The sequence below is a fragment of the Alosa pseudoharengus genome, unplaced genomic scaffold (assembly GCF_046254945.1).
Source record: "Alosa pseudoharengus isolate Yale_2024_CS ecotype anadromous, Long Island Sound unplaced genomic scaffold, YU_APseudo_1.1 YU_APseudo_1.1_scf_10, whole genome shotgun sequence".
Lineage (NCBI taxonomy): Eukaryota > Metazoa > Chordata > Actinopteri > Clupeiformes > Clupeidae > Alosa > Alosa pseudoharengus.
The window spans coordinates 11,654,468-11,667,183 of NW_027468565.1; the positions used below are offsets into that span (position 1 = coordinate 11,654,468).

At 37.5% G+C, this 12,716-nt stretch overlaps 1 protein-coding gene across 2 annotated transcripts in view; it reads right to left on the bottom strand.

Annotated features, from left to right (window-relative positions):
* Nucleotides 1-551: 551 nt before the first annotated feature.
* Nucleotides 552-12,716, bottom strand: part of gabarapl2 (GABA(A) receptor-associated protein like 2) — a 67,038-nt gene continuing 54,873 nt past the window's right edge. For both annotated transcript variants that reach the window (XM_076263372.1, XM_076263381.1), the window contains exon 4: nt 552-1,177. In XM_076263372.1, coding sequence (XP_076119487.1) covers nt 1,087-1,177 — 91 coding nt within the window. In that variant the 3' untranslated portion in view covers nt 552-1,086. The remainder of the gene's footprint in view (nt 1,178-12,716) is intronic.

Consider the following 12,716-nt stretch of genomic DNA (forward strand, 5'->3'; position numbering starts at 1 on the left):
GTAGCGTCTGTTTTGTTTGAATGTCAACAGAAGTGACGCTACCCAGCATCGCCTAAAGCACCTTTAAAGATAAAGGTGTATTTACTATGAACAAACTATTTATAAACTGTGTACAAATGTTACTGATGATAATTAATGTTGGAACAATGTTTTACAAATGAGGAACAAATAATAATTGAGTAATAATTTTGCATTCTTAACATTTGTACTGTAGAGCTGCGTCTAGTATCTTTCCACTGGACCATCTTGAGTAGTCAGGCTGCGGTTGCTGATGCCAGTGTGAGAGTTGCTCTCGACATTCCTCCCCTCCTTTAACAAATGCTGCTTTGTTGTGATTGGAGCCCTTCCTACCTGTCTGTCCTGTGTTCTGCACTCCTCCAGAGGACCAATCCGCTCTCTGTGCTCTCCTTTTGTCTGTCATCATTGCTTTGCTCTTGTTCTTTTCTTCCTCTTGTAATTGTTTCATGTTTGTACAGCTCATTCACTGATGCTGAGAATAATGCGTCTCCCCGCTCCAAAAGCAAATAAAGAGAAGCAGGACATTCAAGAGATTGTTTTATGTGGCTTTTTAATTGGTTAGGTCATCCAGCTACCTCCCCTTTTCATTATTTTCTTAAATATACTGTTTAAAGGAAGAACAACAAAAATCATTTCATAAATTAATACATTTCAAACATACCACTTGATATATTAAATGGCTTTAAAGGATATTAACTATCTCTGATAATACTATTATACCATTCACACAAAATGTTGGACTTTTTCTCTGTCAGATTTGACTAATGCACAGATTGCCCTAATGCACTTTAACTCAGCATTTTTCAATGATACAATATGACATACTAATAACATACAGACAAATCCATGACATGAATAATGCAGGCTAGGGGTGGGGGAGGTGGTGGTGGGTGAGGGATGTGAATTGCTCTTCCGTCGACCACTAGTTTTTCAGCATTACAATCAAGCTCATCCAGCAGAGATCATGAAGGATGATGTGGAGGGGTGGGACAGTGTGTGTGGGGGTGCCGTGGGATGGGTTTGTGTGTGTGTGTTGAAAAGTGAGTGAGCATCTTGAAGCGAAGGCCTTTATGATCCAAATGTATTCTCTCCACTGTAGGCCACGTACAAAAACCCATCCTCATCCTTCTCTTTCTCGTAGAGCTGTCCCATTGTCAGGCTGTGGGGGGCAACAGAGGGGAGGTCGGTTATTGAAGGGTAACTGTTAGGGGTGGGACAAATCATCATCTACAATTAGTTTAAGCGAATTAGCCTGAAAAGGGGTAAAAAGTGGAAGTAAATATAGCAAAGGTATATTTGGTATCACTGGAATCATCTTTTATATTGATTAATAATTTGATATTTAAAAATATATAGCTACTGTTGACAGTAAGACACATTGTGCAGCTTTGTTCATTGATTTGTCAAAGGCTTTTGGCACTGTTCAATCAATGGCCTCCTTGGGTTTAGATGAAGTTTCCTTTAGATGGTTTCAAGACCACCTCTCCAATAGAACCTTGGAGGCATTAAGACCAGTGTTTCCCAGAGAATTGAATTCCATTTGTGGTGGTTGGTTTGCAGAATTAACCTAAATGCAGCAGTTTTTAACAAATTAGCACAGCGTGGTTATAAGCACAATTTAGTACAACCTGGAAAATCATTGTCTGGTGGTCAATGTTCATATTGTGGTGGGCCGCAACAAATAAGTCAATGTGTGGGAAACACTGGACTGAATAATGGTGTTCCACAGAACTCAATCTTGGGGCCACTATTGTTTAGTTTGTACATTAATGATATCTGTGATTCAGTAGAACACCTCACCTCCTCAACGTGAACACCGGCGTACCACAGGGCTGTATGCTGAGCCCTCTCCTTTACTCCCTCGTCACCTATGACTGCACACCTGTACATAGCTCTAACACTACAGTGATAAATGGTGGTGGTTAATTCTCACTGAAGAAGAAGGCTGACCAGTGAACCCTTCTTTTTGTGTGAGCTTTTTTTTTTTTGTTTCTAAATATAATTCTGTGGAAATGCATGGATTCCAATTGCTGCTACTGGAAGCAACTGGAATCCATGCATTCCACAGAATTATTTCTGGAATCTGATCCCTTATCATACTTTGTTCATTCATATTCGTCGCTCAACTTATCGTGACTAAATTCAAGATGGCGGCGAACGGTAAACTTCCTGAAGGTACTGTCTGTATAAATCGTCTTGTAAATAAACTACCAGTGCTTTTTCAAAGTTCTCAATGTCTCGTTCTAAATGTCAGGGCCCTCGGAAGTCTACCAATGAAGTGTGGAGCTACTTTGAGCCTTGTAAATGGTGTAAAACTGATTTATTTGCATGGCTAGCCCTATGCCCGAGGCACCCCCATTGAAAACCTGTTGGTAGCATCGGCTAACTAGCGCCAGATTTCGGAGTGCAGGGGACAAGCCAAGATAAGCTATGACACAAAAGTTCACACTTGGTATCATGTTTCAACACACTGAACACCGAACTTCTCCTTTAAAGGTTGGATTTTTCCTCATTAAGATACAAAAGTCCAAAAGATAATTTTTTCTATTCCTCTTTTTAGTGAACTTTAGCATGGGGCTGAATACTTTTTATAGGCACTGTAATATTCCCACATTATGGCATATTTTTGGGTAAACAGGCCTGTGTGAGAAAAATGTCAAGCACACACCCTGATTGTGAAACTTGTCCCAGACTGAAACCTCTTTCTCTATTTAGAGTATATTGTTTCACTGATATCCCCTCTATGGTCCTCAAGGTAATCATGAAGAGCTGAAAGTTATTTTTTGTAATCTTTAACGTGATTACAAAAAAATGACACTTGAGATGGTCTCTTGTCCATGAGGATAAAGCAAGATTTTGCAGCGCTTCTCAGAGTGAGCTGAATAATTAGCTGACATATTAACATATCACCACTAGGGATCGACCGATATGGATTTTTTAGTGCCGATGCCGATTTTTTTTCCATCAGCCTTAGCCGATGACCGATACAGGCTGCCGATTTTCTTGAGCCAATATTTGGAGCCAATACTGCTTTTATTTTGCTCCCTCAATTTACATCATACAAATGACACATAATTACAAATGATGATAACAAATGTTATAAGTCTCAATTTAAAAAAGGAACATTTATTGAACTTATGGATGGGTGCACTGGATATGGTTAACTGTGCAAAATGCTTTCATCAACATCTTACAACACAGCCTTGATGATGCATTGCTTGCTGACATATTATAAGACATAATTCAAATCATCACAAAATGTCCTTTGTCAACACATTTAAATAATTTAAGAAAACAATAAGCCTGAAAAGTAGCTATTGAAATAAAGTGCTTGATTTGTCATTTTAGACTGCATGGTTTCAATTTTTCTATGTCTATATTTTTCTAAAAAAAGCTGCCAGATTTGTCAACATACAGAACATAAATCAGCAGAGGAAAATAACGTGGTGTCAGATGTTTCTGTTCTAAACGGCATCAACGTCAAAAGGTATAAAAACGTATCTCTCAAAGTTTTAAAATCTCTCCTTCAGGTAGCGCAGCCCTCTCATATCGCTGTGATGCGTGTGTCCCACTGAGTGAGACAGACCAGACGCACACACAAACTTCTGTTTGGTAGCTGACGAACCACTATTGAACTGGATTGATAATGATAACGTTAGCAAACGGCTCTAAACAAGTAAGGCATACACGGTATGTCTGGTACATGATAAACGTTAACACGAATTAATATTTAATTAATAAAAACTACACGTCTCTCATTATTAAAACTCTGATATCACTGCGATGGCACAGGGATTAAAGTGAAAAAAAATCGTTTGACTGAACTTTTTTCAGGCCATAAGTCATACGTTGTTCATATCTACCTATAGAGATAGCACCCCTTTTGCGGTCGCGACCTATTGGTTTTTAATGTACAAAAAGATGCAAACAGCAAAGTAAAGGGAGTATTCGCCTTATTCACACGGCGGCCATTGTTTAAACCAAAACGAGGCTACAGGGTACACTTACTATATAATTAATGCCACCTACAGGCAGTGTTGGGCAAGTTACTTCAAAATCGTCAAAGTAATTTGTTACATTATAATATTACTGTCTCTGAATTGTAAGGCATTACACTACTATTGTATTACTTTTAAGTTACTTTTACCAAAATATCTAGAAATTGAATTCTGGAATTCTAAATGCAGTTTATTATGCTCAATGCAGCTCATTCCTTCTAATGGAGGGCGATGTGGTATAACATAATGACTGAGCTAGGCTTAAGGCTAACAACAGTAGAATGCAATAGGCGCAGTGATGGCTCATGATGCAATACAAGGAACAATCATAGCCAGAATTTTGTTAAAAGCAGACAAAAGGTCGAAGTCTGGCCAGCTTCATGGAGGTCACAATATCATATCCAAAAAAGTTCAACGGATTGGCCAACCTCATCAGCTGTCTCGATTGTGTCACTATAATCCAACTTTTAGACCGTTATTAGTCCTCCATACGTGTTCTTTTTTTTTAAGCAAACGCCCCAGGCCAATGAGACAAGCGTGTAGCTACAACATAAACAAAGCGGAACTCATGGCTGAGGTAGGCTATCTTCTTGAGCGGTCACTGATTGAGACACAGAAAGTTCTCAAGAACACTATTAGGTCTTTAAACATTTACCATCACTCACATTAATTCATCGGACCTAATATTTGTAGTTGCCTTAAAAAAAGGAAAAGAAAGGGTGATAGCCCCCCCCCCCTCCTATTTTTTTTCTCATCGGATCTGCATCGATCTCAAATATGACATTTCTAAAATCAAATTGACGGAAATCCGTCGTATGACGGAGAACTTTAATCCTTGAATGGCAACTCCGCCCCGCTCGAAGGGAGAGGGGGAGGGAGACGCACACACCACACGCGTCCAAAACTCAGCCAGGTGGTCGCTGAATAAAACTCCCACAAATATCTCGGAACAACGTCGGCATTACTTAATCATATGATTGGCCAGTGTTCGTAACAGCTACCGCTAACGCATGCATACGGATAGCCTACCACTTAGCTATTTGCAGCTCCCTAAATACAATGGCATATGGCAAGCATGTTTTATAGAACAGGCATTCAGGGAGGGAGACATACACACACATATGGCAAGCGATTTTAACATTTTCCAGCTAGACTGGATATGTATTGCAGATATCTGTAATTCAGTTTTGCCTAGTCAAAACGAACATTTTAGATATCCGCAACTGAATTCTTCCTATCCATAATCGTCATTTCAGATATCCACAAAGACATTCTTCCTAGGACAAATGACGCCACATTTGCCATTTCTATGGGGTTTATCATTACGGATATCTACAATTCAGTTGCAGATATCCACTATGTGAATTAAGGATATCTGCAATTGAATTGTAGATATCTGTAATTCCAGTTAGAGATATCTACAATTTGATTCTGACTAGTCATAACTCCAGTTGAAGATATCTTTAATTCACTTCAATTCAAGATATCTACATGTTCCTTTTCAGATATCTTGAATTAAGTTTTGACTAGGCGAAATGACATTGTAGATATCTGTAAATGGAATTTTGACTAGTCAAAATGACGTTGTAGATATCTCAAACTGGAGTTAGGGATAGTATGGCAAGCGATTTTATCATTTACCCGCTAAGTTTGACTATCTGGAATTAACATTGTAGATATCAACAACGTCTTTCTGACTAGTCGCAATTACATTTTGGATAGTTGGAATTGTCATTCAAGATATCTGTAACGTAATTGTGACTAGTCGAAACGTCAGATAGAGATATCTGTAATTTAGTTTTGACTAGGCAAAACTGAATTACAGATATCTGTCCTCACGTCATTGAAAACAACATTCAACTCGTCACACATCTTAAATGGCAATTGCAGATATCTTTAATTCAGTTTTGACTAGGCAGAATGAAAGGTGAAGATATCTCAAACGTCATTATGACTAGTGCAAATTATTGTGCAAGACGTTGCTCTTTAGTTCCGTAGCAGAGCCCGTCTAGATTTCTAGGCTAGCCCATCTACTTAGACGTCAGCTAATTTCCCCTCCCCAACATAATCGAAGAAAAAGTGGGCTTATTTCCTTATTTCTATGAATGGAAGAAGAATAAGCAGGCTGTAATGTCGTAGCCTACATTAATTAGTAGGCCTAGGCTACTAAATTCACCAGCACCAGCTACAGGAAATTCCATTCATAATGGTGTTGGCTGTAATCGAAAAAATCAAAGCAACATTGAATCATCAATTCTTGCTGCCAGCTCCTGTCTTGCATAGGCTGCAGCATTAAAAAGACGATTAAAAACTCCTTCGCCCTCTGGCTGCTCTGACATGGTGCTAATTACAAAGTTAACAGTTAACAGGTGCTATGTGATTTGATGATTTGAACAACAACACGCTCTTCTCCCGCCTAAAGTGGGATGCGGGCCTAATTTGCATAGCAATACAGATATCTCTAACGTCATTTCGCCTAGTCAAAACTCTAATTCAAGATATCTATAATTACATTTTGACTAGGCAGAATGAAAGTTATAGATATCTCCAATTTCAGATATCTCTAATCAAAACTCATTCAAGATATCTATAACTTGATAATAGATATCTACAATCAAATTATGACTATCCCTAACTCCAGTTTGAGATATCTACAACGTCATTTTGACTAGTCAAAATTCCATTTACAGATATCTACAATGTCATTTCGCCTAGTCCAAACTTAATTCAAGATATCTGAAAAGGAACATCCCAGCGGGCACCGTGATGTCAATTTGATGTCAAGAATTAGTCAAGGTTTTGACCACCATGTTGAGCATCTATAATTTCATACTATTTTAGCATTACAAGCTATGGCTTGCTTGTGGTTGTAAAGACGTCCAACAAGGGATCAATCTAACATGTTGTCACTGGTCTATAAACTTGGGTCAATATGATTGATGTTAAATCAACGTTGATTTGATATCAAGAAAAAAGGCATAGGAAAAAGGGCGTCAAAATGATATGGAATTGACGTCATTGAATTGACCACCATATGAGAACCAATAATGTTAATAATCTTAATAGTAGTAATAATAGCCCACTAGGCTAATGTTACTATTGTTTTGACACTTCTACCAATCAGTCTGGTAATATAACAGACTAAAATGCCAACAGTAATCATTTTCACGATTGTTTTTAACGGATGCTTATCACCGCTTGATAAGCGCATGCGCACACACAGCAATTCCCATCCCCCACCCCTGATCAAATTCAAATTCGCGCAGCACTCTAGAATCTTCGCTGAGTTTGCTCCTTTTCAACTGCAGTCACCAGTGACTTCAACAATCAACCGTCACTTTTCTGTCATGCCTCTGACTGAATGTGTAAGCTGTACAAAGTCTGCCGTCATCATATCCCAGGTAAGAATTACAGTACTTTTGTATGCCAATTGAAAACGTGAATTTATTCGAAATATATTGTTTTCATAATGGAATGTTAATCAAAGCCGTTAGTCATGTTTAGAATTAGCTAGTGAGCTAACGCTAGCGATGTTAGCTGTTAATGTTAACTTTTCCAGTAGCAGACTAACTTCACTATTATGTGGAATATCTGTTTGTTTGCCTGTTTGTCTGTTTGTTAGTTTTAGAATGAAATATCAGGCGCAAGTAAGTTAGCTATACATTTAAAGTAACGTTAGCTACATTTAAAATGGCTGTTACCATGCAGGCTAGCAGACACAGATGAAAGTTGTTAACGTTAACTGTTACCTCTACCTTGCGAACTTCCATGGGACATAGGTAAGGTTAGGTCACTGTATTTAAACTTAATACATGTAGTGCTAGTGTTGATACATAATATAGTGTTGCTATAACTGCAAAGAGGTCCTGTATGAATTAAGTAATATATATATATATCAGTTATCTACCCACTGATTTAAGGAACTGCAGTTTAATATAGCCATGTTTATTAACAGACCTGTCATTTAATGGATGTGATGGGTGGGTAGCACCTCAATATCATGCCTACAAGTAAAGGGATCTTTAGTTTGTGAAGGGTAGTGTTAGGCTACATGTTCTTCATTTCATAGCCCTTATTTGCCCCTTGTTTGATGTACCTGACTTGCTCTGAGGCATGTGTTAAGATGCATGTGAGTGTAGTAGTGCTTCAGTGATGGTCTTTTCATGTTCTGTGTGTTTTGCAACATATTAATCTTAGTCTCCCTCTGTTTGCAGGTGGTGTGTTGTGAGGATTGCTGCAGTAAGAACACTGAGTGCATTCTGGAATATTCCAAATGTGTGCCACGTCCAAGCTCGCAAGAGAGTTCACTCACCAGGTAAAGACACACACACACACACAATGTTATTTTGAAGTATTAAAAAACATTGTTGTTTTAGAAATTTCGAACGAAATGGTTGGTAATTAGCACGTTTACGAGTATAGTTTACATTCCGGTATGATGGCAGAAGTGTCTTTGTGTACTGTGTGCCAAAACTATACTATTTAGCATGGTTGTGCAGCTACTTCAAATACTGTAAGTATTGTAATTTATCTACATATACAAGGATTAAAGTTCTCCGTCGTAGGACGGATTTCCGTCAATTTGATTTTAGAAATGTCATATTTGAGATCGATGCAGATCCGATGAGAAAAAAAAAATAGGGGGGGGGGCGGCTATCACCTTTTCTTTTCCTTTTTTTTAAGGCAACTACAAATATTAGGTCCGATGAATTAATGTGTGTGATGATAAATGTTTAAAGACCTAATAGTGTTCTTGAGAACTTTCTGTGTCTCAATCAGTGACGGCTCAAGAAGATAGCCTAGCCTACCTCAGCCATGAGTTCCGCTTTGTTTATGTTGTAGCTACACGCTTGTCTCGTTGGCCTGGGGCGTTTGCTTAAAAAAAAGAACACATATGGAGGACTAATAACGGTCTAAAAGTTGGATTATAGTGACACAATCGAGACAGCTGATGAGGTTGGCAAATCCGTTTAACTTTTTTGGATATGATATTGTGAGCTCTATGTGCGAATTCGGAGAAGAAGCGTAGGCTGTGTTCTTTCCGTGCATCAATGTAGACAATTTCTTACTATCGCGAACTCTTGTCAGGGGAGGTCATTCATTTTGGGTGTCACCTATGACTTGAACAGATAGCCTGCTATGCCACCCCATGTAGGCTACTATTATTGTTACAGTTTTTAATCAATGCAACTAACATTATGTGTAAAGCGACGCAATATAAACCGTATGCAATGTATTATCCCGTCTGTTATGACATGTACAACAATGTTTTTCACAATTTGCAATGGAAGGTTTTGACTGAGCGTGTTAACATAAAATAATAATAATATTGTCATCATCGCGAACTGTTTAGTAAGGGGGTCAGTCGTGTTTGTGACGCACAGACAGCCTTGTAGCCTATTTTGCTTTAGGCCTCACTTTTAACGACAGTAGGTTGTGAGTGTATGTTGACAAAAAATAACCATGCAATCAAAATAGTCAACTTAAAACTTTGCTATAAAATATTATTAATTTATAGCACAAAACCATAACCAGTATGCCTACCAGAACCTTGCATATTAGCGTAATTTGTGTGCGTCTATTTGGCAAGGCCACTAGCTGTCATGGATGCGTTGTTGCTAAAGGAAGGCAGGTGTCAAAAGTTAAAAAATAAATGGAGATGGGCAGCTGTTGGAAATGGGGGAGAACTAACAAGCCATGGTGTAAAGAAATGAAAGTGCCAGGGGCAGTGTTTGGCAAGTTACTTCAAAATCGTAATGTATTATGTATTACTTATTACTGTCATTTCAAAGTAATTTGTTACATTATAATATTACTGTCTTTGAATTGTAAGGCATTACACTACTATTGTATTACTTTTAAGTTACTTTTACCAAAATATCTAGAAATATGGATTTGGAATTCTAAATGCAGTTTATTATGCTCAATGCAGCTCATTCCTTCTAATGGAGGGCGATGGGGTATAACATAATGACTAAGCTAGGCTTAAGGCTAACAACAGTAGAATGCAATAGGCGCAGTGATGGCTCATGATGCAATACAAGGAACAATCATAGCCAGAATTTTGTTAAAAGCAGACAAAAGGTCGAAGTCTGGTCAATTGTGATAGAAATGCTGTAACTTTAGGCTTAGGCCTACTCATTAAAATCAACAGAGAGCCCACTACCTGTATATTGTAACCCAAAACTTGTCAAGATAGGCTACACAGTGCCGCTGCTGGCCATTTTGGTGCCCTAACTGGTGAAATACAGTATTAACCCAAGTATGTCATCATATGGTCAACTATAAAGATGTAGGCTAATCTGCCTGTTCCCAGGGATGGGTAGTATTTCTGAAACATGTAATATGTATTTCAAATACAAAATAGTATTTTGTCATTTGTATTTTATTGGGTTGAAGGAAATGGCTCTGTATTTTGTATCAAAATACTTAATTGGTGTGTATTTTTGTATTTTAGAAATACTGCAAAATACTATATGTGAAACACACTAAAAAAAGTAGATACTACACACAGGTGTAATGAATAATTGGTAATTAGGCAACAATGGTTTATTTTTATCGCAATCAGCTAATGTGAGAACAGCTGTGATGAGCAAGTTTACCTGTGCAAGTTCACATAAGGACACTGACAAAGGCAACCATGTCCTATTGTCTCCATGCCAATCTTTAACAGAAAAAATGTCAGATATCTCAATGAACCACAATGACATCAATAGATGGTAAGGTGTTGAGTGTGTTTGAATTCCCTTCCTTGTAGCATCCATTTCTGCATTCTACAGTGGGGACAAGTTCACCTTGTTTAATTAAATGAATTATGATTTTCTTATTCAGTTCTGCACTGGACTTGAATTACGAAATTCGGCACAGATACACAATTATGATTTTGGCCTATTGATTATAATGTGGTTAATTGAAAGCTCTGTCAGTCGTTTTGGATAAGCATCAGCTAGTTGACTAAATGTAAATGTAAATTCTTGAATTATTCTTCTGATCACACTACATGAACTTGCATACGGTATACTATTTGGTATGACGGGCCAAATTGTATTGTTTTTTACTATATAGTTTTAATAGGCTAAATGTTTGGGATATTAAAAAGCTTTTTTTGCAGTGCTTTCATACTTCCTTGAAAAAAGTATTTTGAGTATTTTCTAAATACAAAAATACAGTATTTTATTTTGATACATAATATGGTTACTGTATTTTGTAGTTTATTTTGATACATTAAAAATGAGGGTATTAGGTATTTTATTTTGAAATACATTCTGATGTATTTTTGCCCATCCCTGCCTGTTCCCAGCATCAGAACACTTTGCGATGGTTAGCGTGTCGTAATTCAAGTCCAGTGCAGAACTGAATAAGAAAATGATAAGGCTATGTATCTTGAAGTTCCAATATGTGAGAAACTTGATATGCCTTAATATCTCTAACCTCAAGTATGCAGCTAATAAGGAAATAGAATTGTTATTTAATTAAACAAGGTGAACTTGTCCCCACTGTAGAATGCAGAAATGGATGCTACAAGGAAGGGAATTCAAACACACTCAACACCTTACCATCTATTGATGTCATTGTGGTTCATTGAGATATCTGACATTTTTTCTGTTAAAGATTGGCATGGAGACAATAGGACATGGTTGCCTTTGTCAGTGTCCTTATGTGAACTTGCACAGGTAAACTTGCTCATCACAGCTGTTCTCACATTAGCTGATTGCGATAAAAATAAACCATTGTTGCCTAATTACCAATTATTCATTACACCTGTGTGTAGTATCTACTTTTTTTAGTGTGTTTCACATATAGTATTTTGCAGTATTTCTAAAATACAAAAATACACACCAATTAAGTATTTTGATACAAAATACAGAGCCATTTCCTTCAACCCAATAAAATACAAATGACAAAATACTATTTTGTATTTGAAATACATATTACATGTTTCAGAAATACTACCCATCCCTGGGAACAGGCAGATTAGCCTACATCTTTATAGTTGACCATATGATGACATACTTGGGTTAATACTGTATTTCACCAGTTAGGGCACCAAAATGGCCAGCAGCGGCACTGTGTAGCCTATCTTGACAAGTTTTGGGTTACAATATACAGGTAGTGGGCTCTCTGTTGATTTTAATGAGTAGGCCTAAGCCTAAAGTTACAGCATTTCTATCACAATTGACCAGACTTCGACCTTTTGTCTGCTTTTAACAAAATTCTGGCTATGATTGTTCCTTGTATTGCATCATGAGCCATCACTGCGCCTATTGCATTCTACTGTTGTTAGCCTTAAGCCTAGCTTAGTCATTATGTTATACCCCATCGCCCTCCATTAGAAGGAATGAGCTGCATTGAGCATAATAAACTGCATTTAGAATTCCAAATCCATATTTCTAGATATTTTGGTAAAAGTAACTTAAAAGTAATACAATAGTAGTGTAATGCCTTACAATTCAAAGACAGTAATATTATAATGTAACAAATTACTTTGAAATGACAGTAATAAGTAATACATAATACATTACGATTTTGAAGTAACTTGCCAAACACTGCCCCTGGCACTTTCATTTCTTTACACCATGGCTTGTTAGTTCTCCCCCATTTCCAACAGCTGCCCATCTCCATTTATTTTTTAACTTTTGACACCTGCCTTCCTTTAGCAACAACGCATCCATGACAGCTAGTGGCCTTGCCAAATAGACG